Source organism: Chanodichthys erythropterus, chromosome 19 (genome assembly GCF_024489055.1).
Source record: "Chanodichthys erythropterus isolate Z2021 chromosome 19, ASM2448905v1, whole genome shotgun sequence".
NCBI lineage: Eukaryota > Metazoa > Chordata > Actinopteri > Cypriniformes > Xenocyprididae > Chanodichthys > Chanodichthys erythropterus.
The window spans coordinates 37735808-37763764 of record NC_090239.1 but is presented as its reverse complement, the minus strand read 5'-3'; the positions used below and the strand labels follow the sequence as shown (position 1 = coordinate 37763764).

The 27957-nt window shown below is 38.4% G+C and overlaps 2 protein-coding genes across 2 annotated transcripts in view; one reads left to right on the top strand and one right to left on the bottom strand.

Annotated features, from left to right (window-relative positions):
- The window catches only part of LOC137007712 (kelch domain-containing protein 1-like), a 49633-nt gene extending 23426 nt beyond the window's left edge, over positions 1–26207 (top strand). The window contains exons 8-13 of the mRNA XM_067369343.1: positions 1179–1237; positions 2030–2142; positions 2231–2303; positions 21882–21966; positions 25765–25844; positions 26047–26207. Of these exons, the coding sequence (XP_067225444.1) occupies positions 1179–1237; positions 2030–2142; positions 2231–2303; positions 21882–21966; positions 25765–25844; positions 26047–26182 (546 nt within the window). The 3' untranslated portion in view covers positions 26183–26207. The remainder of the gene's footprint in view (positions 1–1178; positions 1238–2029; positions 2143–2230; positions 2304–21881; positions 21967–25764; positions 25845–26046) is intronic.
- Positions 26202–27957, bottom strand: part of LOC137007713 (LIM and SH3 domain protein 1-like) — a 219109-nt gene continuing 217353 nt past the window's right edge. Inside the window, exons 6-7 of the mRNA XM_067369344.1 lie at positions 27821–27909; positions 26202–27732 (exon numbers count right to left, since the gene is read on the bottom strand). Of these exons, the coding sequence (XP_067225445.1) occupies positions 27559–27732; positions 27821–27909 (263 nt within the window). The 3' untranslated portion in view covers positions 26202–27558. The remainder of the gene's footprint in view (positions 27733–27820; positions 27910–27957) is intronic.

Below are 27957 nucleotides of genomic sequence, written 5' to 3'. Positions count from 1 at the left end.
TTGAAAGGCCTCTCGGGCATCCTGGGCATCATGCAATCTCTTTGAATGGGGAAACATCAAATTCTCAAACTGTTCGCCAACCTTACGATTAAATTTCATATTTGAAATCACCAATGAAATTAACAAAAACCGCCTCATAAATTTAGTTTCTAAACGCTCGAATCATGACCAAAAAAACGGTATTTTTCAGGCTGGATCAAGCTAATGCGCATGCGCAGACCTAAATGGAGGCGTGCATCTGACTGTTTCTATAGAAACCGGTGATTCTAACGGCCGCTGAAGTGACGGGATGACTTTACCAGTTGGCAATTGGCTCTTATTTAGATGGCGGGACTTATTCCGCCATATTGCGCGTTACACTTTCTCCCATTCAAAACAATACGAGTGACACGTCTTGTGTTATTCTATAGTGTTTGTTATGGAACAGCAGTGATATAGCCCTTCCATGGTTACAGCTATACACAAAGCAGTGCTGCGTTTATAAATAAGCTACTACTTTATTCGGAGATAAGACGAAAAGCCATCAATTTTTCTGAAGACAGTTTTTTTTATTTTTTTTATATAGTACAAATCATCGGGCCGTATGTTTGACACGCCTGGTCTACATGAATGTTAAAATCTCCAACAATCAGCACTTTATCGAGGTTGACCAATAGGTCTGAAAGAAAATCTACAAACTCGTTTAGGAAATCAACATCGGGCCCTGGAGGTCTATAAATGGTAGCCAAATCAAGAGATAGTAGAGACTTTTTCTTATATCTGAGAGTGTAACATTTAGCACAAGCACTTGAATGAATTAAATGAATAATGAATTAAACCTGTGTCATTTTTCTGAGTTAAGAACATAAAGAATATTACGAATATTAGTACTTATAAAGCACACATGCCTTATTCTGCATGACCATATTCTGCATCCCTAAATCCTACCCCATACCTAACTTAAACACTAGAACAACTACCTTACTAATAATAAGCATTAAATTAAAACTTTATTGAGGCAAAAGTAATAGTTAATGGTGAATATGTGTTCCCCATACCAGTGTTAAAGTTTTACCAACTTTTTATATCCCCTGTAGAGTGTGCCTTTTAGCTGTGGTTATTATAATAGGAATATAAAACAGTCTTTATCAGTTTATTTTTTCCTCATGGGATATTGAAAATTCTGTCTCTCATTACAGGAAACACAGATGATAGATATCCATTGTTTAGATTTGGTGACATGGACATGGACACAAGTGTAAGTAATGTTTTTTGTCCCTTAGTGACTTGATTATGTTATTCATTGAAAAAAGAGCATACAATAATTGTCAAATTGAGAAGAAAAAAAGAAATTGCAGCTTTTTAAACAGTGTTTTCTACACAGATAAATGAGCATGTCTGCAGTAGAAAAGTAAATGTTAAGTTAGCAGCATACATCATCCGTGCAAGTTAATTCACAAAAAAAAAGTCTTTGTAAACTAATCAAAACCTGAAAATGTACTTTCCTCTGGAACGGCTTTCCATCACTTATGATGTCAGTTTGGGTTAGGTAGAACATCCCCTCCAACTGTCTGCTGCAAGCTTTGACAGTGAGCCGAATGGAATGCCTACTTTTCAAGATCCAATCAATTCCTAACAGAAAAAAACAAGCCTCTATTTTTCTTATTCAATATTCAGTTTCCCTCAGAAAATACATCACAATGCTGTAAAAAGTAAAACAGTTGCAAATTATTATGTTACTTTAAAAATAAAAGTCATGCAAAAGTCAGCTTCTAGAGAGGAAAGTTTTCTGTAGTTGTACTTTATGTATTAGTGACCATGTTAGTCTATTATTTCATTCTAGATGCATCCACCGTAAATATGCAAAACATTTAGTTAAAATTTGAAGACATTGAGGATAAAGCATTAGTGATAATTTTACCCTTGTTAAATTTACCAATGTTAAATTGACTCACTTTCATGTCATGTGACTGTTTAACTGAAATATTAATCAGTCCAAACTGTTAATAAATCAAATAAATCTTACAAGTGTTTCTCTTCTTTAAACAAGTGAACATGAGGCTGCTTCTCTCCCACGGGGCCGCACTCTTCACACGCTGACTGCCATCTCAAATGACACACTCTTCCTTTTTGGAGGCCTCAGTAATTCTGGGGAGGTTCTCAGTACGTTTATAGGTCAATGGTTTAAAAACAGCCATGTCTATAAATAACCATCACATTTTTTCCAAACATTTGTTTTCTTTTTGTTTAGGTGATGGGTGGAAATTTGACACTATAACAGGAGAATGGAAAGAGAAAGATCATGCACATAAAGATAAGCCCAGGTAAAATAGTTTTAGTACAGTATTGTGTGAAGCGCTGTATGAGCCATTTGTTAAGAAACATGATTATAAGCAAAAACATTCATTTTTGTGTTTTATGTTGTTTTTAATCAAACAAATCCTCAGCTTTCAAATTCTGTCAAATTTATTAAAACAATAAATGTTTCTTTAACTAATTTAAAGACTCTTTCAACAGAAGTGAATGAAGAATGTAGACTCAAAATAATAAAAAAATTTAAATACATAACTATATTAAAACATCATTAATGATGTTTTATCAACAAAGCATTGGGGGGAGCATGTTCAGATAACTAACCTAATTAACACAAGAGGAGCACATTCAGTTAATCAACTCAATTAACGAGATAAGAGGTGTATATACAGCAGACTTACCTCTGTTCCATGACAGTTTTCCAGCATTTGGGCCCTACCCTAAGTGCCCAATGTAAAGGAAACAGTATGGAGTCAAATTAATGCCTTAAAGTTTTGCACAAAAATAAAGTTTTGCAAAACAAAGAATTGAGCAATGAAAAAATGTTTTGCAAACAAAAATAAAGAATTGCAAAGGAAAAATAAAGTATTGAGCAGAAAAAAATAAGTTTTGCAAACAAAAATAATAAATTGCAAAATAAAATAATGTAGTGCAAAATAAAAATATAATCAATTACAAAAATCAATGACAGCTGTAATCCTATTTTATCTTTGCCACATATTTTTCATGCTCAAACCTACTAAATCATTTGCAACGCTCATTTTATTCTGCGTTTCAGTTAAGCGTGCACTCACGATACCGGTTTTCCTTTGCGCTGCACTTTTCAGTGCGGTTCTCTTTATGGCACTGCTTTGACGTGGGGGTGGAGTCAAGAAACGGGGGCACGCCCCCGCGAAACACATCATCGGCAGGAGACGCAGATCGGAACAGAACAGATCAAGCATAGAGACAGAGCGCATTTATTATAATCTGAAAACCACGCCCACTGGGGGAAAAACAATCCAACCGTCTCCAGGCTGCCTTCTTGTCTTTTCTGACTCTTAACAAAAAACAGAACAATGCCTAAAAGCTGCTATGTGACCAGGTGTACAGCTAACAAGCTAAAAAACCCAGAAATAAGTTTTTATAAGCTGTCGACCCCAAAAAACGAATGTTTAAGGACACAAAAATGGATACAGGCAGTGAGACAGAACGCAACGGGTCATATTACTATAAGAAATGCATTGGAGGGGGTCGTAATCGGCGACAACATATGCTAAACAAACCAACAAAAACAAACCATTCTTTATTTTTAACCATGTCAAAGAATTATTTCACCTGTCGCCGATTACGTTCCCCTCCAATGCATTTCGGGGGGGGGGCGTACCCCTGTTTCTTGACTCCACCCCCACGTCAAACCAGTGCCATAAAGAGATCCGCACAGAAAAGTGCAGTGCAAAGGAAAACCTGTATCGTGAGCGCACGCTTGACTGAATCGCAGAATAAAATGAGCGTTGCAAATGATTTAGTAGGTTTGAGCATGAAAAATATGTGGCAAAGATAAAATAGGATTACAGCTGTCATTGATTTTTGTAACTGATTATATTTTTATTTTTGCACTACTTTATTTTATTTTGCAATTTATTATTTTTGTTTGCAAAACTTATTTTTTTCTGCTCTATACTTTATTTTTCCTTTGCAAATTCTTATTTTTGTTTGCAAAACATTTTTTTTATTGCTCAATTCTTTTTTGTGTTTTGCAAAACTTTATTTTTGTGCAAAACTTTAAGGCGTTAATTTGACTCCATAAAACAGGTCAATTTAACTCAAAGGGAATAGTTAATTAATTAATTAATTAATTAAAGGTGTAATATGTAAGAATTCTGTCCGCTAGAGGTCGCTAGAGGCCTATTCAAAACAAAGGTTTAGCTTGATGAGGCCAAGTTTGAGAGCGGAATCTTGGGACATGTGGTCTCCACCTCAACAGACTGTGGAAAAGACCGCTTGAGCGGAACTTTAATTATGACACAGTTGCCGGCGCCGCTTCTTATAATAATAATAACTTTATTTTGTATAGCGCTTTTAAAAGTCATTTCTCAAAGCGCTTTACATAAGTAAAAATTAAGATACATAAAATAAGCAAAATAAAAACACATTACAAAAGGTATTTATAAACAATAGGGGGAAAAATAATAATAAATAAAAAAATAAATAAAAATTAAAATAAAAAATACATCCCATGACAACCACAAGAATCACTTTTCACTCAAATGCTTCCCTAAAATAATGAGTTTTAATGATGATTCAAACATTTTTAGGGATGCTGCATTTCTAATCTCGGAAGGCAGAGAATTCCATAACTTTGGGGCAACTGAAGAGAACGCCCTATCACACATTGTTCTTAACTGTGTTACCGGAACAACTAAAAGACCAGCATCAGCCGAACAAAGTTCACGTGTCGGAATGTATGGTATTAAAAGCTCAGTAAGATATTGAGGAGCAAGTCCATTTAATGCCTTGTAGGTTAACATAAGAATTTTAAAATCAATACGAAATTTGACAGGGAGCTAATGCAAGGTCTCTAAAATAGGTGTTATATGATCTCTTTGTCTTGTCCTAGTCAAAATACACGCAGCAGAGTTTTGAACCCACTGTAGTTTGTTCAAAGTAGATTTTGATGCTCCTGCTAACAAGGCATTACAATAATCAATTCTAGAAAAAATCAGGGTATTAACTAATTTTTCAGGTACAGGAAAACTCAGCATGGACCGTAATCTGGATATATTTCTGAGATGAAAAAAAGAAACTTTAACAGTATTTCGTACATGAAGATCAAATGTTAAATAGGAATCAAATATTACTCCCAAATTTTTTTATTTGTTTTGGAACTGAATAACAGAACCATCCACATGTAAAGCTACAGGTTCCACTCTGTGTAACCGGTGAGGCGAACCAATGAGCATCACTTCAGTCTTATCACTATTTAGACATAGGAAATTAACAGACATCCACTTTTTGATTTCTGTGATACAGTTAGAAAGAAATGAAACGGCCGCATTTACATCAGGTTTTGAATGAATGTATATCTGGGTGTCATCGGCATAGAAATGAAAGTCAAGACCAAGAGACCTCAAGAGTTGGCCAAGAGGGAAAATATAAAGACTAAAAAGTAGAGGGCCTAAAATTAGATAGATAGATTTTAGAATATCATATTAAATGCTGGATGGCTTGTGTTGATAAATGGCATGCAATTAATTTTAAAACGTATTGTATGATGGAGAAAATTCTGTATTACTGTTACTAAAAATAAAGCTGCATCTGATTATGCTATGTTAGCCACTTGACAAAGTAATGTTTTTTCTCTGAGGCATGGTAAAGCATGGTACTCACAAAAAATCAAGAAAATTCTATTTAAACAATAAAACTAAACGTGTTGAGCTATATAACAACAATTATTTTTCTGTCTATAAACGTAACCAAACAGTTGTTCCCTTGTCTATTAAAACATGTCATATATTAAAGCGTCTTTGGTGTTTTCATGGTTTCTACAAAATAAAACCGGAAACCGAGGGTAACGCGGGTATGACACAATTGACAGGAGACTCCTCACACGTCCCGGAGCCTTGGTTAAAATTGCAATTTTCTCACGATTTAAAAATAGTTTGAAACATTTGAGATATTCTAAGTACTCAAGTGAACAAAATATATAACACTGGCCTAGTGGATATTTTACTGCAAAAATCTTACATATTGCACCTTTAATTTAAAGGGAATTTTGAAAGAGTCACTTATTAAATGACAGAGCAAATTAATCATCCAGCATTCATTTGAACGGGCTGTAACTCCATATCCGCAGCAGATATGAGTATCCAAACTATAATGAAAACACAATTTTTTTTTTTTTTTTTTTTTTTTTTTTTTTTGCAAGGTAACAGGGCCAGCAGTTTAAAACAACACACTTCTCTTTAAAAATATAAACAAGATTTTATTGATTATTCTAACACAAACTAATATCTAAAACATAAACACATTTACACAAGTTGCAGAAAGTAAGAAAGTGAGTAAAGAATGAGTTTTAAGAGAGTGAAATGATGAAATCCCAAGTTTCTAGCAATGTGTGCAGTGTGTAAAACCTGGCCTGAACGAACCATTAATCATTCATTTATCCCTTCTGTTGTTTCTTAGGCGGGGTTTATTTAATTTATATCAATGCACCAGTTCGGCTTGAATGTGGAGATACACTTGTGTCTGTCATTTGTGTCTTTAAATGGGAATCCTCATTGTTGGCATCTTTGGCTTGGAGAATGGGTTTTCAATCACATGGGTGTGTTAGCAGATGAATGGAGCCTTCCTCGGGGCTGAAGTTTGAAGTTTTGAGGCAGGCAAAGACTGTAGAACTGTTTATTAATCTTTGTGGCAAAACTTAACTTAGAACACGAGACTCTCAATGGAAAAGAACATAAACTAAGTGAAAGAAAAGTAAGTGAGATGAGAGTACTTAGATGGCTTGAATGAAGCTGTTAACCCATTTTAATCTGATCTTGATGTAGGATTTGAGGGTGAACCAGACACAAATGAATCTTGCAGATGATTTGTTCAAACAGAATATTCCATAGAATTCTAAATCAACACTAAGGGAGTCAGAGGATCTTCCATTTGGGACACCATTCAGTTTAGGAACCCCCAGCTAAGTTCTATATGGCCATGCATGTATCCTAGCTAAGGAAGAACATTGTCATTTTTGGGCAGTAAACCCAAGACTAATGTTCGAAAAGACAACACATTGTGACTAACAGCTTGAGCTCCACAAAGATAACACCAGAGGTTGTTTGATCCCTGAAACATAGATACAAAATTCTTATTCTTCTGACTGACCTCTGAGTGACAGAGTTGAAAACCACACCAAAAAAAAAAAAAAAAAAACCACAGACTATTTTTTTGTACATATAATCTGCATAAAATTGTCCAAAACGACACTAGATGGACTATCGTTCAACTGCATAATTCTATATCATGTCTACAACCAATGCATGTGACCAGATCACTCACAATTCATTTAATTGTTATAACTTTTGAATGGTTTATTGGATGAGTGTGTTGTTTACTATGTGCATGATTGGTTTCTGATGATTGAGGATGGCATGAATGAAATCTGTATAAGATGTATCATATTATTTTTAGAGAAATCATGTCTAAACTGTGCTCTCTGTACTCGCTGAAAGTTAACCCTCTGGAGTCCGAGGCTGATTTGGGGCCCTGGAGAAGTTTTAACATGCCCTGACATTTGTGCTTTATTTCAGTTGTTCATAAACATATTAATGGAAAAGGTGTTATTACACTGTATTCAGCACGAACTAGGCTACCATAATATGTGAGCAACATGTATGTGCATATTTGTATTTTTGAAGGAATAACGTTTATGCGTGGTTATTGAAAAAACAAAAAACTTAAGTCACTGAAATAAGGCCAAAAAACAAATATTAAATATGTGTTCATAAGACTTCTGGGTATTGGAGGTTGTAGACTAAAATCTTTGCTTCAAAATGATGTAAAACATTATCCTGCCTAGGCTTGTGACGGTATCAAATTTTCATGTTGCGATTAATTGATGAAGCTTTTATCACGGTATACGGTATTATCACGGTATTAAAATACGTTGCAAAACCATTTTTGTCATAGTTAAACAGGTTTAAGAACTCTTTTTGAAATAAAACAAAAACAATTCTGACTGAAATTTTCAAACAGATTAAAATGCAAAAGAAGGCTATAAAGACCAACAGATAACACTTTACTCTGTTTAATGCATTAACTAAGATTGAGCAATAGCTATATTTGTTACAGAAAGTGTTATTTTTTGTTAATGTTAGTTTGATTTTAGTAATGTTTTTAAATTGTAACTAAGAAATTAACATTAATTAATAATAATTAATATTTTATAAGTATTTTTATTGTCAGTTTAGTGATAATGAATGAATTAACATGTTAACTAATGAAGCTGTATGTTTTAAAAGTTATACTGAACAATAACAAATAATCAGAACATTTCTAATCATTGAGGCATGTAGTAGTCCAGATTAAAATAAAAGGATATTTATTTTCAAACCTAAACATTTTTATAAGTCTTTTGTAAGTATTCAGTATTTGGTGCTGTGATGAACAACACTGAGATTACAAAAAAATGAATGGCTGTTTGAAGCATTTTAAAAACTTCACTAGCGCAGTTACTTTGCACGGTTTCCGTGGTAACCGCTGCACGCTGCTGTTCCATCAGCGCCCTCTGCTGTCAGAGAGTGAACGCGCACTTTCATTCAGCTCGTCTCCTTCACTGGTTCCGCCATGTGCTTCTCGTGCACATTGGGATTGTTTACATCTGAGCGCGAGTCCTTTTGACGCAGAATACAGCGGTGTTGTGCATTTTATACGATTGATGGGTAAAGTATTCTTAATTGCCTTATAAAAAATTAATAATTGGTAATAAATTATTATTTACGGTATTCTGAAGTGCCAGCGATTACAATATCGTGCATATTCATTATCGCGATTTATCGCATTACCGAATATCGGCACAAGTCTAATCCTGCCTACTCGTTCATATAAAACAATATATTGATTTAAATTTTGTAAGACACTTTTTTACATAATGAGCCCTTTCAGTCAGGTAGGCTATGTGAAAAAAACCCTTTGTGATCATGCTGATAACAGGATCATATCAGCTGTATTAACGTTAATATAATGTCCACTCTTGACAGAAAATATTTTTGTGATCTCATGCATGCACGTATTATTGCACATCATGTGAAGAAAATTTTGTATAGGCCTATAATAGTTTAAATTACAGTACCAGTGAAAAGATTGGACACATTACTATTATAATGTTTTTAAAAGAAGTCTCATGCTCATCATGCTGTATATCAAAAATACAGAAAATAGAAAATATTACAATTTAAAATAATGGTTTTCTATTTTAATATACTTTAAAATATAATGTATTTCTATGATGCAAAGCTTCTGAACATTAATGTTACATCTATGGCATTTCAAATATTGATAGATTCTCATATGTTTGTCAATTTTCTATACAGAGGAGTAATATTTATTCAATATTTATTGTCATCACTATGAGCTCTGGATACTCTGATGTACTGTGTTTTCAATTCATACTTGCAGCTGGAGGACGCTCTGTACACATTTAGTCCACAGATGACTCGTTTTGAAGAACAAGCATAACATGTGACATTCCAGGACCTAACAGTGGCTTCCAGAGATTACTATAAGCATGGCTATAACATGCAGATAGACACCTTTGAAGATAATAAATACACAATTGCGACGATGTATACATGTATTGCCTCAGAATTTGCATCTGAATAGCCCTCGCTCTGTGGGCGTGGCTGAATTAGTGGATAATGAGCTGACTTAAGGATGTCTGACATGTCTCTCTTTTCATACAGTGTCATGATCACCAGTTGGTGTGCCCTGTTTAGCCACCAGAGGGCACTCCACCCCAGACTATTGCCTCACCACTGCGGACTTAATTTCCCATAACCCACTTCCAGGACTCATTATTACTTCATTGCACCCAGCTGTCTTGTATTATGTTATTAGTGTCTGTCTATTTATACTGAGTTTGTTTCTGCCTTTGTTGTTGAGTCTTATTTTATGGTCACTGGCTTCACTGTTTTGTTTTCTTGTTTTGTGTGGACTGTTCTGTGGATTGTGACTCTTGCCTGGATGTACTACATTCCCTTTCAAGGGAACTCGCGCTGCGTAGACGCTATGGGAACGCCTCTGCGTGATGTCGTCATGAAGCACGTATGAGATCTGTCCAATGAGGAGACGGTACGTCATAGGCGGGTGACGTCACTGACCAGGAACTATATAGCCGGCCCAAACACACTCACATTCAGCTTCTGTGTCTTCAGCAAGCGCTTGTCTTGTATCTTGTCTGTCCTATTTAGTGTTGTCTGTCTATGATCGTTGATTTATTCACTTGGTATTATGGCGAGTGAGCAACAGCAACAGTTTAGGAAGTATGTTCATCCCTCGTTTCATTACGGGTGGGGATACACACAACCTTTGTGTTGTTTGTTTGGGAGTGCAGCATGCCCAGGCAGCTCTCGACGGGGCTGCCTGCGTGCACTGTGTATGAGAAAACACAGGTATGAAGTGATGCCAAGTGCGGAAGAGACGCTTGCGAGCTGTCTCTCTCTGCAGGCGGCATCGTCTCTCAAAGCCCGACGTTGCCCACTAAGCCGCTGAAAACCACCTCTGCGCTCGTCGGCAAAGCGTACTCTGCAGCAGGTCAGGCTGCGGCATGCTTGCATACTATGGTCATCATACAAGCACACCAAGCCAACCTGCTAAAGGACTTGGGCGATAGTGAGGAAGTGGGGGCGGACTTCATCCATGAACTCCGTAAGTCAGCAGATTTAGCGCTCCGTGCCACCAAGGAGACGGCCAAATCCATCGGCTGTTCTATGGCAGCCCTGGTGGCCACGGAGCACCATCTATGGTTGAATCTGTCTGACATCAAGGACAGAGATAAGTCCTTTCTCTTGGATGCCCCACTGAATCCTTCTGGACTATTCGGTGATGCTATTAACACGGTCACCGAGAGGTTTCAGGAGGCAAGGAAGCAGGCTGCTGCTATGCAGCAGTTTCTTTCTCGCTGGGAGCAGCCGAAACGGAGTACAAGCTCCTCGCGCCACCACAGACAACAACAGAAGCAGAGCGACGCTCTCAGCCGAAGCCCTCTAAGGGCAAGACGGATCTGAGGGCTGTCAATGCGGCTAAGAGGGCTTCGGCAAACACGCGGCGATGCTTACATGCTCTAGACATATGGAAGCAACCTTGGTTTCTGTCCCAGGGACCTGTGTTGGGGGCTCTGTCGTCGCATCACGCTAACGACAGATGCATTCCTCACGGGCTGGGGGGCGATCATGATTGGTCGCTTGACTCAAGGTCTGTGGCAGGACCATCATCTTTCGTGGCACATAAATTGCCTGGAGATGATGGTGGTATTTCTAGCCCTGAAATACTTCCTTCCAGACCTCAGGGATCATCATGTGTTAGTACACACTTCCAATCAACCATTCAAAAGTTATAACACAGCTTGGGGCTCAATCTGTTCCCTATGCAAACCAATCCATCTTTAACAAACATCTTCTTCCTTAGCTAGGCTCATCTTTTACAAGCTTGCAAAGGTTTTCTGCAGTTTGTCAAATCCTTCTCCTAAAACCAACCTTGTGAGTAAGGCCTGTCGAGCCCCAAGCTTACAGGAGGGAGGGCTTTCCTCCAGCTGACTCAGCAGGCCAAAGCCAATGCCACGGCTCAGTCAAGGCCAGCTCCTACCTTTCTACTTCAGGATAGATCTCCAAACACATAAAGTCCTTTTAAATATGGAATTAAAACCACCAGTAGGTGCCAGTAAGTCACTGTCTTAATGACTTACCACCATGACTTGTTCATTCAGTAACTAGTAAGTGGCGGTATTTGCGAATAAGTCATTGAATCATTGACTGTCACAATTTGTTGAAAGCCGTATTTACGTTCATGAAACACCACTGTGTGTTGCAGTTCTGTTGTGGCTTTTGTCAACCCTTCTTGAGTGCAGGGCTGGAGCAGTAGGCCTTCAGCAACCCTGGGTCGTGCCCCAGGTTCTGCCGCCAAAAAACCTTCCTCCTCCGCTCAACTCCATAACTCAGCAGCACCTCATAATGCAGCATTCACCTCCCCCGAAGGTGGGCGCCCTCCTGTTCAAACGGCCATGAACACTTCAGGACACAGAGGACTATCCTCGCCCCCATCAGCAAGACATCTACCTTCCTCCCCAGCATCCTCCTATCTTTCGGCTCTGCAAAGATAACTCCCATTGAAAAATGGACAGTAATAAGCTTGAGACATCTGCTGATCAATGTAGATGTGCAGTTCTTGTGGAGGTTAAACAAAGCCCAGCCGTACAACCTATATGTATCTCTCTAACAAACTATGCTCTCTCTTATTTCCACTTATTTCTCCAAAGCAGCTAAGAAAGCGAGCAAAGCCCGAAAGGCCCCCATACTCATGTCTCTCAACATCATCATCCTCCTCCTGTACAAGGCCAGCTCTTCTATGAGCATCAAGCCATAGCAGCAGGCATTCAGCAAGCCTGGGCTACTCCCCAGACTTTGCCACTGCAAAGCCTCACTCGCCCTCAATTTCCACTCAACCTGTTACCGCAGCTCCCCCAGTTGGTGTGGTATGCCCACTGGTTTCCCTCCAGTCTCCCAAACTTTACTTTTCCCTCCTGCCACTGCCAGGTGCTAGTGTGAGGCTAACCCCTCCCCTTTCCTGTAGCCTACAGCTCCAGCAGCAGAATCTAGCATGAGGCTGACTCCATTTGCAACAAAGGCTCACTTGTCTCATTTTCATCTGCCATTTCCCTCTTGCATCTCTTTCCATGTCACTCCCCAAGCCCCAGAGGCCAATCCAAGCTTGAGGCTGTCTCTGCTGACAGTAGCGGATCTGCCTCCTCTCCTCACAGCTCTCTCCTTCAATCTAAATCTCACTATTCACTTTTCACCGCAACATTGCTGCCCATCTCATCAAATACTGTCACCTCGGAGCTACCCCCAGTAAGCAAGGCAGACTAAAAAAGGCCATTTTACTTATATTTTAAACCTCTCGTCACTAATCCAACCAATTCAATCTTTTTTGCCTACCTCCAATTCTGAGAACCTCAGGCTAAATCCCCTTTTGAAGCCCTATACATAGATGACTCCAACAAACCATGTTATATGCTTTTGGTTCCAAAAACACCTCAACGTCAATGTTCAACGTACTTCAGACAGACCGACGAATAGGAATCTCTAGGCCAATCTACTTTGAGTTCAACTAAAACGAACCAATGCACATTGGCATGCAATTATTTGCAGCAGCTGCTCTGCCCTGCTCTGTGTGGGTATATAAGTCAAGTCAAATTTATTTATATAGCGCTTTTACAATTGGTAATTGTTTCAAAGCAGCTTTACATATTAGAAGCACAGAAAAAAGGGAAGTGGTTAAAAATAAGCTGTACAAACAAGCGTGGTAATATGTAACATATACAAGATGGTGCTACATTAAGCCAATGTCGGCTGACTCCCAGGGGTGGAAAAAAACCCCTAGGAGAAAAACCCAGCGTGCTAGCACTGGGAAAAAAGTCCTAGGAGGGAAAAAACCCCTTGGAAGATATATATAATATATGTAAATAGATATGGAGATCAAAATCTGAATTATACATTTTTATTATAGAGATTAAAAATAGATTATATATAAATATATGTAAGCGGATACAGGGATTAAAAATCTGAATTATAGATGCAGCCAGAACTGGATCTGTAGGCCCATTGTCTCCTGGGCTACGTTGTAGTCAGGTCCAGACACAGGTTCTCTATCTGATCTGGATACGGCCTGGATCCAGCACCCGGCAAACCTCAGGATAAGCAGAGAGACAGATATTAGCATAGATGCCATTCTTATTCTGATGTACAGGTATATCTAGTGTTATAGGAAATGTTCTCGGTTCCGGCCGACCTAATTATTGCAGCGTAACAATCCTTTAACGGATTTGAAAAATGTTAATGTATTGATAATGTGTTATGTGTATGCAAGAGCAAAGAGATGTGTTTTTAGTCTAGATTTAAACTGATATATAGAGTGTATATAATAGGGATGTGCAACAGTGATTGAGAACTCGACCATGACAGCGACAATCAATCATGTAAATGATGATTGAAATGTTTTTTTTTTCCTTCTCCTGATTGGTTATAGCAAAACTTTGGGCAGTGCCCTGAGCTCTGATTGTTTAGCTTGCCACAGCATGTGTCAAAAGACGTGAGAGAGAATGTCTGGCTTCACTTTGACAAGATAGATGAAAATACAGTTCAATGCAAGCTGTGCAGCGCCATGCTTTTATCTTGTGCTGAAAATATCCTTTAAATTATATTCACAAATAATTTAACAATAATCATCAGCATAGGTGCTGAGCCCCTGAGCACCCACAGGAAAAACACAAGATATTCTCATTTCAACCAATAAAAATCGATTGAAGCCTTCAGACACAGCTTTCTTTTTGTTTTTATTGTCCATTTGAGGCAGTTTCTATTTCGTTAATGTAGAGAGCGCATCCATGTAATTCACAAGCACAAATCTCTCTGCTCAGACGCAAAATTCTTTTTGGACGCGCTCAAACTTTGTGCTTTGCACCTACCGGCAGAAACATAAATCGGTGCCTGTGATAATCAGTGATTTTCATACAATAAAATAACATTTTGGTTATTGCAAAATATTGCTGAAATATTAGAATAAATAAAAAATTACAATAGTGACACTAATGTAGCCTAATAGAATCTGAATTTATTGTGCTTTCGTTTTGTTGGCTTTCGTTTTAAAGAGCAATAGGAGTTACTCTTTCGGTCAAGGTCACATATGGAAGGATATTTCAAACAATTTTTAAAAGGAATTGCAAATTGTATATGCAATTGTGTTTTACATATGTGGACGCATAAACCATGACATAATCCAAACGCAATTGTAAATCTTGCATTACCCTTTGCATTTTCGCTGTCGCAAACGCACAGTGACTGCCAAATTTCAAATGGAAAAGCAAAGTCCACTTGCAACTGTTTTTCCCATGTCTTTAGAGCTATGACCCTGTCATATTTAAATAGCAATCTCAATTACCACGTCTGCTTTTTTGTTTTCTTTGCGTCCCGTATGCAGCCTGGCAAAACTCATATGTAATCGCAATTCCTTTAGCATTTGAATTTCTGATGCCTTACACGGAAACCTGTCAGTCAGTGTCAGAGGTGGGACATGTGCTTCAGCACCAAGGGCCTCATTTTTAAAGCATGTGTATGCACAGATTTGATCTTAAGAGTGTGCATTCGCTTAAATACATGCCAACGCTCATATTTATAAAAACGGTCTTTGACGTGGAAAAGTGCTTAGAGACATGTCAGGGTCTGAGCAGATGTACACACTTTTCCTGGTAAGATTAAGATTAAGTTTTTGGAAATCTAATCTATTCTTGCAGTTTGCCAAGGTTTTTGGACGATGACTGGTGATCTTTTATATGTATATGACATTAATTTAGTGTTGTTGAAAACACGGAGAACTGAAACCATTCAGCTGCGCGCAAGTTCATCATTTGCGATTTATAGATTTCACATCTGAAAAAGAGGCGTACGCTCGTTTTCTGTGTGTACGTTCATTCTATGAATCACACGAACATACATCAGACAAATGATCATAAAATCAAATTTAGGATGGTTTCTGCACAAAATTTTATAAATGAGGCCCCAAGAGAGTCTCCTAAAAGAGTTTACATGGGTGTGAGTCGCGTCTTCTAAAGATGACATTCCACCTGTGTGTTTCTGGATGCGGTCGTTTCCTGTCCTCACTGACAGCCACGTCACTGTTTCACATGTCACATAGTTTCACACATTCACATAGTGTGCGGAGATGATGTCCGTGGGTGGTTCATGTTTTCGCATGAGAACATGACCACATCGACACGCCGGTCGTGACTCTTCTTTCTCTAGGAAGCTTGAGTCCCATCTGTTGTTGGCCAACCACCACTTGTGTGTAAAAGTACAGCCACAGGTCTGCCTGACACTCTGGGAGACCGTGGAGATGAGTGAGAGCAGACCTCTTGCTCCTCTGCGTGTCGTGTGCTGTCGAGCTGCCGGGCTTCAGCGTGGGTTGTCACGGCAACCCAGCGCTCACTCAGCGCGGATGTGCGGTCTCCTTGCCTATTCTCCATTTTAGCACCTTCCCTGGTGGCCACCAGGAGATGTCTACTTTGGGAAAATAGCTTGGGTGACTTGAGGATTGAGGGCTTCTCCTTCGGAGAACAAACCCCCTAGGGTCCCTTCCCTTCTAGCGCATTGCAAGCTGTGCAGCTTCTGGATGGGATTGCTGGTCCTTCTCATAGCGGAACCTAGCATTCCATTTGGGGCTCCAGCTGACGATTAGATGTTGATTGCTGCATCAGAGAGAAGGCTGTTTTGCTCTGGAATTAGGGTGATGCTGAGCTTCCCACTGTAATGGTGTGTGCTTATGCTGACTCAGATTCCCAGGTCTTTCCGGATGTGCATGAAAATCTTGGCAGTATGGAGCTATATTGGTGCCAAAATATGGAATGGCAAAAGTGCCATGTACTCTTAATGCACAAGGGTAGTTCTGAGCTGGAGTTGTTGACTGACTGTGATCAAAGTCACAGCGCAGGCCCTTGGCCAGACAATGTCCACCTTGGTGGTCCAGAAGTGTCCCCCGGCTTACTTTGCAGAGGTGCAAGAGGTTGTCAAGCTACACTTTCTCGACACTCCTATCTCAAAAGGTGCCATTTTTGGCGACACCGTTGGGGACTGAGCCCAGCAGTTCTCCACAGTCAGTAGCAGGCTGGGGACTTCCCCTGAAGTACCATAAGCAGTAGGGATGTAACGATTCACTCAACTCACGATTCGATACGATTCACGATACTGGTTTCACGGTTCGATTTTCTCACGATTTTTTTTAACAAAATGAGATTTAAATGAGAAAGTGTCTTTTTATTATTTCTCAGACAAAATGCTGTATATTTCTTTGTGAAATTGAAATATCTTTATAACAACTAAATTGAAATTTTAAAACAAATCCTAAATCAAATAAATAAATAAATAATACAAATAAAAGAAATCTCTTCATATGAGTACATGAACAAGACGTTTATTTGCTCTATTACAGGCTGAACTATCTGTAGCCATTTAAAATTAGAGGCAACCACTGCATTTTAATCACAATCCCAACAAAGATGCTATTTGAGCAGTTTTTAATTTAAATTTAGATTGTATAATTTTTAACATCTGAAGCAAAAACAGAATGTTCAGACTTTAGCTTTGTGAAATTATGCTACATAAAACTTCATAAGAGCAGAAGGGCTGCATGAGAACGCAAATTCACTGTCTGACAGCAGGTGGCGCTTATGGAACAGCGGCAATACAGCGCTTTAAAGATATAGGGGGGAACGGGGCACAACCTAACACTTTTTAACTTTCTCAGTTTGTGTAAATGTACTTGGGTTTTTTGTTCCACATTAATTTCACACATGTCTTGTACAAATATGTGGCTTTGTTTAATTAATACAGTGTATACTTGACAACATGCCCCATAGGTGGGGCACATTGTAACACGTGATGGGGCATGTTCTGACATGAACATATGACAGCTAAAAATGTTATCTGGGCCTGTATGTATAAATCTTCTCAGAAATGCTCTTAAGAATAGTCTTAAGTTTTGACTTAAGTGTCAAAAAATTCTTAGTAAAGAGTAGGAGTTTTCTACGAGTAGGAGACTTTTATAAAGAAGCTAAAAGCAACTTTTAGTAAAGTGTAAGATGGATTCTTAAGTGCTGACTTAAGTGTTGTGAACTAAGGACTACAATGATGTCAACTCAAAATGGCCGCCCTTAACCTCTGAATCAGCCAATAGCGACCATGGAAGGGTGAGTCACAGCAGCACAATACCAGTCATTTAATGTTATTATAAACAAAACAATAATAACAATAATAAAAAAAATAAAAAAAAACACAAACGTATTAATGTGTTAATATTTAAATGGATTTAAAAGCAATAGCTTTGCATTGTGCAAAATTATCACAAATTAGTAGTGATGGTGTGGAATCTTTTTCTATTGATATATGTCTCCTCTTACAGTTAGAGCAGTGATGTGTCCTGAGTTCATCAATGGCTCCAACAACTGCAGGGAAGCCCACAGTCAACATAAAAGTGGCTTTCTTTTGCCTCATGGTTTGATGGTCAGTTGGAAAGTCAATAAACTGCCATAGAGTAGTGGCCAATTGTGATGTCCAGCCATGTGAAAATTGACATCTTCAACCTTAATTCAACTTAATTAAACTTTTAAAAATGTGTTAAAAGATGTAAGCACATCGACTAGCTGTGCTTGGAGTCAATTGTTTCATGTGTGATAATGAAATTAAATTTAAAATTATGTTTGGCCAGTTTGTCATACAAAGAAATTATGAACACATGCAAAAACAAGAGAGAACCAATTAAATATTAAAAATGGATTTTGTTGTATTCGATGTCATATTTTAAAACATTTAAATAATATAAAAATAAAAATGTTTTCCTCATATTTTGATGGTTTAAGCAAAATTGTTTGCGATTAACAAGAAACTCTTGTTTGTATTTACTCTTGTGTACTGTATGTTCACCTTTTGTGCTTCCTTGTCGTTCATCATCTTTATTTTTCGTGAAGCATTTTGTTTCGCGTCAGCTGTGATAAACAGACATCCACTCTCATTACGGATGTAACAATGGCCAGACTCTGAGAGTTTTGCAGGTAAACTACTGCACACTGACGCCCGCTTGAGAATGAGATGTTTAACATCATTGGTAGTGCATTTGCCTCTCACGCCAGCAGCGATCGGGCTATGGTTCGAGACTGACTCAGAGCAGGGTGTCTACTCAGAGGTTAGGATTGGAGTGTGAGTTTTGGTGGCGGCGCAATGAAGAGAGGGGTGTGTTTGTTTTGGTTGATTTCAAATAATCGACAGTGTTCAACAACGAATTTGAGAAATCGCAGCACCTTTAAATGTATTAAAATGCATTAAACATATTAATTATTGTTTAAGTAATATTTATTACATTTATTTAAAGTTATTACATTTCTTATTAGGTCAGTTACAAAAAAGAATTGACAATCAAGTTTATCATTTTATCAACTCCATGTCATCATATAACTCCAATACAGCATATCTTCATTGGAAAGCGCGTGTCTCCTCTTCTTTGCTGCCATCTTGTTACTCTTAACTAGGTTAAGACACCTCTCCAGCTCTCTTAAAAAATTTAAGAGCTAAGACCTAGTCTTGACACTTAGGAACCTTTATGAATCGCACTTATTCTTAAGTCTAAGAATAAGAGTAAAATTTCGTCATTCTTAGAATTTTGACACACTTAAGACTAAAATTTTACTCTAAGTGGCTTTATACATACGGGCCCAGATTTAAAGTCACTGTAAAGTCAATTCTGAGAATTATTTCTAAACACTTTATAAATGTTACAAATGTATTGCTGAAACACATTACAAAGACTGTGAATTGTGTAATGCTTAATTGTGAAGTTGCTTAATTATGAAGCATTAAACAGTTTTTCACTAATTCTCTGCTCAGGATGTTTTGGGCGGAGCTAAAATGGCGGTCTGATGACGCACTTGGACCCCCGAGCATAGCCCCTCCCCTAACACTATATAACTGTCGTTGACGCACTGAGCGTGGCGTCTAACTCTACAGCGGTTCACTCGCTCAATCTTGAGTGTCCTTACAGTTATACAGCCCTTTGCACATTTAGCTAGTAATGCCTATTGATCTGTAAATTCTCAAGTGTTTGCTTTCTAAATATATGTTGATTATGTGTCTACCCAGAATGACTTATGAGTAGCAACCTTTTTATTTTGGGTATGTCATTTATGCCCCACTTGCCAAAATGGGGGTGTGAGGTAAAGGGTTAATAAATTTTTTTCTTTGTTATTCAAAACTTTGGATGAAAATGATTAATAATATAATCATAACTAAATTAAAATGTTCAGTTCTACTTTCAACAGAGCGAGCAAAAGAAATTACAAAGTTATAATCATATATTATTTAGGGCTGACAATTTAATGTGTTAATTAGAAATTATATTATATATATTATATATTCAATGAATAAAATTATAAATGCAAAACTATTGTTTTTGCCCCCATTTTTCATGAGCTTAACTTAAAGATCTAAGACTTTTTCTATGTACGCAAAAGGCCTATTTCTCTCAAATATTATTCACAAATCTGTCTAAATCTGTGTTAGTGAGCACTTCTCCTTTACCAAGATAATCCATCCACCTCACAGGTGTGGCATATCAAGATGCTGATTAGACAGCATGATTATTGCACAGGTGTGCCTTAGGCTGGCCAAAATTAAAGGCCACTCTAAAAAGTTTTACTGTATTGGGGAGGTCCAAAAACCAGTTAGTATCTGGTGTGACCACCATTTTGCTTCACAGAGTGCAACACATCTCCTTCACAAAGAGTTGATCAGGTTGTTGATTGTGGCCTATGGAATGTTGGTCCACTCCTCTTCAATGGCTGTGTGAAGTTGCTGGATATTGGCAGGAACTGGAACAGGCTGTCGTATACACCAATCCAGAGCATCCCAAACATGCTCAATGGGTGACATGTCCAGTGAGTATGCTGGCCATGCAAGAACTGGGATGTTTTCAGCTTCCAGGAAGTGTACAGATCCTTGCGACATGGGGCCATGCATTATCATGCTGCAACATGAGGTGATGGTCGTGGATGAATGGAACAACAGTGGGCCTCAGGATCTCATCACAGTATCTCTGTACATGCCATCAATAAAATGCACTTGTGTTCGTTGTCCATAACATACGCCTGCCCATACCATAACCCCACCGCCACCATGGGCCACTCAATCCACAACGTTGACAACTGCAAACCGCTCACCCACATGACACCATACACGCTGTCTGCCTCTGCCCTTAAAAAACTGGGATTCATCCATGAAGAGAACACCTCTCCAAAGTGTTAGACGCCTCCAAATGTGAGCATTTGCCCACTCAAGTCGGTTACGGCGATGAACTGCAGTCAGGTCGAGACCCCAATGAGGATGACGAGCATGCAGATGAGCTTCCCTGAGACGGTTTCTGAAAGTTAGTGCAGAAATTCTTTGGTTATGCAAACCGATTGTTGCAGCAGCTGTCCGGGTGGCTGGTCTCAGACAATCTTGGAGGTGAAGATGCTGGATGCGGAGGTCCTGGTATGGTGTGGTTACACATGGTCTGTGGTTGTGAGGCTGGTTGGATTTACTGCCAAATTCTCTGAAACACCTTTGGAGACAGCTTATGGTAGAGAAATGAACATTCAGTTCATGGGCAACAGCTCTGGTGGAGATTCCTGCAGTCAGCATGCAAATTGCACGCTTGTGACATCTGTGGCATTGTGCTGTGTGATAAAACTACACTTTTTAGAGTTTCCTTTTATTGTGGCCAGCCTAATGCACACCTGTGCAATAATCATGCTGTCTAATCAGCATCTTGATATGCCATACCTGTGAGGTGGATGGATTATCTCGGAGAAGTGCTTACTAACACAGAATTAGATTTATTTGTGAACAATATTTGAGAGAAATAGGCCTTTTGTGTACATAGAAAACGTCTTAGATCTTTGAGTTCAGCTCATGAAAAACAGGGGCAAAAACAAAAGTGTTGCATTTATAATTTTGTTCAGTGTAGATATTAATTATGGTAAAAAAAAAATAATGGGGGGGGGGGGGGGTTGTTAATGTTAAGTACCTATACAGTAGTAGTGGTAGTAGTGCATCCTTCATATATGCATCCTTCGATATTTTGTTCCTGGCACTTCTCTTGTAATTGACAGGCAGCAAATATCATGTCTACTGTTCATCTCATCTCATCTCATCTCATCTCATCTCATCTCAACTCATCTGAGTGAAAATGACTCAAAATGATGTTGCAAGTCATAAGATTATGGTGACATACGTAATTAAATCAGTTTTTCCTATCTCTACCCTCAGATTATGGCACTCTGCTGATAAGGGGAGAGACGATGATGTTGTTGTTTTTGGAGGAAGCCAGACCTTCCTCTTTCTAATGGATTCGGTATGTACAATACAAATCTACAACAAAAGGCTTGTATTTTTGATGCATCACGGATTTCATAAAGTCAAGTCAATTTTATTTATATAGCGCTTTTTACAATGCAGACTGTGTCAAAGCAGCTTTACAGTGATAACTGGCAAATAATTTTGGCTGCACAGCAGCTCTAGAAGAAAATGGTGTCATTGTCCAGCTTAAGTAAGTTCAGTATTGATTCATTCCTTTGTAAAAATCGATAGTTATTAATTTAGTTAATTCATCTATACATCAGCTCTGGAGAAAACAGTGATGTCATTGTCTAGCTCAGTTCAGTTTGCATACAATGGTGTCAATGCAGATAGATGAAAAACATTGATGAATCTCAAGTGTCCCCAATTAAGCAAGCGATTAAGAGAAACCAGGCTCAGTTGGGGGCCAAAAATGAACAGTGCATGATTATGATTCAGGCAGCATTACAGGTCAGATTGGGATAACAACATTCAAAAAATATAGCTGCAAGCAGCAATTACGGGGCCAAGCACAAAAACGGCACAAGAAGCCAGCCAACATGGCCGTGAGCATCAGACCAACAGCAGCAGTGAGCAATTAGAAAAAAAAGTTATTAGCATTTTTGTCAAGTTTGTTATAACTTTTGAGCACGAGGTGGCGCTGGTCCGAAACTTCTCAGGCTGCTTCAGGGCATTGTCCTGATGACCCATACCAAATTAATGAATTTTGGTCAAACCCATCAGAAGTTATAAGCAAAAATAGCCATTTTTCATATCTCCACTCCAGTGGGTGGCGCTGTACCAAGTTTGGTCTGAATATGTCAAAGCATTGTAGAGATACAGCTTCAAGAGTAATTTTTGCATCATCTCTCAAATTCTTTGCTCCGGTATACGAAAACGGTTTGACTTATCAACTTGAAATCCATAACTTTTTGTCGGCATGGTCTGAAGATGATACGGTTCAATTTTGGTGAAAATCGGAGCAAAGGTCTAGGAGGAGTTTGAAAAAGTAGGTTTTTAAAGAAAAACAATATGGCGGACAGGAAGTTCAGCTGAATATGGCAAATTTGATATCTATGTTCTCAGCATGACCCAAGGAATCTATTGAGACCAGTTTCATTACAATCGGTAGATATTATCAAAAGTTATTAGCATTTTTGTCAATTTTGTTATAACTTTTGACCACAAGGTGGTGCTGGTCCGAAACTTCTCAGGCTCCTTCAGGGCATTGTCCTGATGAACCATACCAAATTTATGAATTTTGGTCAAACCCATCAGAAGTTATAAGCAAAAACAGCCATTTTTCATATCTCCACTCCAGTAGGTGGCGCTGTGCTGAAACATTGTATGATGCCTCAGGTCATGCTTGTGATGACACATACCAAGTTTGGTCTGAATATGATAAAGCATTGCAGAGATACAGCTTCAAGAGTCATTTTTGCATCATGCCTCAAATTCGTTGCTCTGGTATACGAAAACGGTTTGACTTATCGACTTGAAATCCATAACTTTTTGTCAGCATGGTCTGAAGATGATACGGTTCGATTTTGGTGAAAATCGGAGCAACGGTCTAGGAGGAGTTCGAAAAAGTAGGTTTTTAAAGAAAAACAATATGGCGGACAGGAAGTTCAGCTGACTATGGAAAGTTTGATATCTATGTTCTCAGCATGACCCAAGGAATCTACTGAAAACAGTTTCATTACAATCGGTTAATATAGTCAAAAGTTATTAGCATTTTTGTAAATTTTGTTATAACTTTTGACCACAAGGTGGCGCTGGTCCTAAACTTGGTATGCTCCTTCAGGGCATTGTGCTGATGACCCATACCGAGTTTCATAACGATACGCTAATGCGTTCGTAAAATACAGCATTTTAGCACCAAATTTAAAATGGCCGACGGCCAAAATGTCCAATATGGGAAAATTGGATATCATTCGACTCGGCATGATTCCCCGAATCCAACGAGACCAAATTCATGATTTTTGGCCAAACCCATCAGAAGTTATAAGTAAAAATAGCCATTTTTCATATCTCCGCACCACTAGGTGGCGCTGCGCCGAAACGCTGCATGTTGCCTCAGGTCATGCTTGTGATGACAGTTACCAAGTTTGGTCTGAATACGATAAAGCGTTGCGGAGATACAGCCTTATGTCTATTTTCGCAAGCACTACGTACAATTCGTTTGCGTGTTTTTCGAAAACGGTTTGAGAAATCAACTTGAATTCCATAACATTTTGTCGGCATGGTCTGAAGATGATCTGGTTCAATTTTCGTGAAAATTGGAGTAACGGCCTAGGAGGAGTTCGAAAAAGTACGTTTTTCAGAAAATTCAAAATGGCGGAAAAATTTTCATGACGGAAAATGACGTCATATGGTGCAATCGATTCGTCTTGACCCAAGGAATCAGAGGAAAAAAGAATTTTGTTTCTAGCCCTTATGGTTCAAAAGTTATTAACATAAACATAAGTGCAACTTTGGACAGCTGATGGCGCTAGAGGGATTGAGTTAGAGACTCCAAATTTGCTATGGACAAAGGTCAGACTGTCCTCTAACTGTGTGCCAAATTTCACAACTTTCCCGCAAGCGGTTCTATGGGCTGCCATAGACTTCAAGAGCGGAAGAAGAAGCGGAAGAATAATAATAAGCGTACGGAACGCCAACAATAACAATAGGTGCCTAAGCACCTTCGGTGCTTGGCCCCTAATAAGCGTACGGAACGCCAACAATAACAATAGGTGCCTAAGCACCTTCGGTGCTTGGCCCCTAATAAATAATCCGGTTCCATCTAAGTTGAAGATCGGATTCATCATGCCGGTATGGAAATGGTTTGTTGGGGATCTGTGCCACTGGCTGTCGTGTCGATGATGCCTTCACAGGGGATGGTCTAGTTGACACAATCTCAGCTGACACTTCAGGGATGCATTGTGGCCGTGTCTAGGCTCAGGTCCTCCATCTGATCTGGATACGGCCCGGATCTGAATGACTACGGTAGACCTCAGGATAAACAGATAGACTAATATTAGTGTAGACAACATTCTTCTTCTGATGTAAGGAGTAAATCGGGTGTTATAGAAAATGTTCCCAGTTCCGGCTGACCTAATTTATGTAAATTGATAATGTGTTATGAGTATGCCAGGTTCAAGAGATGCAATTTTAGTCTAGAACAATGCAAGGAAGAGTGTTCCAAATTTTAGGTGCCAAATAGGAGAAGGATCTACTGTCTGCATTTGATTTTGATATTATAGGTATTTTCAACTGGACAGAATTCTGAGATCGCAATAGATGCGTAGGACTGTAATACTCAAGTACTGGGAAGCTAAACCATTTAGTGCTTTGTAAGTAATTTGCAAGATTTTGAAATCTATACAATGTTTAATAGGGAGCCAATGCAGTGCTGACAGGACCAGGCTAATATGGTCATACTTATGGTAAACATAGTTACATATTTATCGCTGGAATATTCAGACTCTGAATCTGGTTTAAAAAGTCTGACTTATTGGTTGTTTTGTTTGAGCAGCGATGTATGCAGATCAAGCAGGGCTAAGAACATTAAACATACCAAACATGACCTTATATACCCCCCACATGAATGGATAATGTTTATTTGTGAGCATTAACTTAACTGTAACACATTAGCTCTGAGCTCTCTGCAGAGTTTGGTTAGCTGGTGTCCAAAATTGGTTTAACAATTGTTTAATGTGTCACAATTTTAGAAGCTGCACTGAATGCTCCTGTTATCAAGCAAAGTACTTGACATTATAATACTTTATAATATATTAATAATGAATATTTATTAATATTTCTTCCTCTGTAGGTTGCAGTTCTCAAGTCTCCCTCTCAGAGTCATTGTGCAGATGTGCTGGTATTTCAGACTCAACCGTACGCACTGTCAAGGTGAAAGCCATCTTATGTACACTGCAACAAACCGCTCATAAATTATCTGTTAAGGAAACACGTTATGTCTATGTTCTTATGATCCATTTTATAATTAAAGTAATATAATATAAACCTTTTATAAATATTCAAAAGGTATTTTGAAGCAATGTTATGTGATAAATATTTATCAAATAATATTTACTTGTTTTTTTCTTTGTAGATTATGTGAAGACTGCATAGGAAAACACACATATTCTGTCCAAGAGTTGGCGTTACCAACCAAACTTCAGAAGACAATTGGCAAGAGGATATCCTATTTCAGGGCAAATGCTCAACATATAGATGCAAGTTCATAGGTTCATAAGGACGGTATTGGTTTGTTTCAATGAATGGTTTTAATTAATGGGATATTTCTGTCCAAGCATTCCACACATCAGAAAAAGTAAATGTAATTAGAGTAATTACGAGCTAAAAATACTTTGACATGACAAGTAAAAAAAACAAAAAAACATACTGTACATAATTTGTGTTATAGAAATCATGTGGAACTGTTTTATGTGGATTTAAGCATATATGCAGGGTAGAAGAAAATCACTCATAACATTTTTACATTATTTTTCGTATGAATTTTAGTGATGGCCCTTAAAACAAGTAGACTAGGACTCTTCAACTTTTTGAAGTGTTCAGTTCACTAATAGCATGTGCCTTGAGCTTCACATGCGTGCATGAATCGGATGATATACTTTATTTCTGTTGCTTAGTTGCTGTTTTTATTAACATGGTTGAGGGCAGAATGTTTTCCCGGTGAAGTGGTGAATAAAATACCAACCTCCTCCCAAGTTTCCACTTTCCCTATTACTAACGCAAGACGTATTACACCCTTCATAGATCTAATATGGGTGCCTTTTTTTCTGGCCCACTATGTGATAATTAAATTTCAATACAGAAACGTCATTACATCACAATAAAATATCATGAAAAATGACATTATTTTGGGCACCCTTAAAACATTTTTCATTTTGTTTTTAAAATAACACACTTTCACAGCTTTATCACTTTATTATTCAAAATAATGGACTAGAATGCTTTTGTTACAAAATAACAATGGAATGATATTCTATGCACTTTATATAAAGACCTCATTGTTTTGTGGTTCCTCTCATTCTGGAAGGACAACAGCATTCGCTGTATTGTACCTACAAGTCAGAAAAAAACAAACAAAAAAACCCTTATATTGTTTTTAGAATTCCCTCAAAGTGCACAATACAGTATTCCAGAGGCAAAGGGAGTCTGTAACAGTTCTGCAGTGCTTGTGGTCAGAAGATTATTGTTTAAGACTTTGTATTGCGTAAGGCATTGTTTGCATGATGAATGTTGTCCATTCATATGGCCATTTACATAATTCCCAGGAGATTATTCAGCCCTACTGTAATGATTGCCTTTGCCCAATTGTTGTAAAAAGGTCCAGGGGAAGTTTGACCTACTTCACTGCAGTTTTAAAATCAAAAGATAGATTTATTTAAATGCAGTGACAAAGCAATACACACCCCATCAAAAATATGCAGCATTGCAGGAAGAGCCTAAAAACAACAAAGCAAAAAGCCAAATGGGAAGTAAAAAAAAAAAAAAAAGCGATTTTGTTCTTAAGCATTTCAGCTTTGTTAGTCTAGCTAAAGCCTAGATGTCTGGTTGAGTTCTTCTGTCTTGTCTCAGATCAAGGCCAATATTTTCCTCAGATCGCCTCTACATAGTTGGCTGGGAGCATGCCCTGCTGTCCTGTGCGTTCCACGCGTCCGAACATCCAGCCTTCGTCTATTTGCTGCACGTCCACTATCAAGTCGCCATCTGCAAACGATACCTCATCTTCATCGGCAGCGGCATAGTCATACACAGCCCTGTAACGCTTCTGTAGGAAGAGACCCACAAGGTTAAGAAGAACTAAGGCTAAGCATAGAGAAAAAAAATGAAAAAGGAGTAATAGAGAGAATCCTTACCCCACTAGTAGAGGGCAGTGGAGCAGCAGCTGAATGTGCAAGCTGTGGATCATAGTTGTAGCTCGGTGAGTGAGCTGGCGGCTGGAAGCCTAGACACAAAGCCGGAAAAAACAACAACAAAAACAAAAAAAACATTA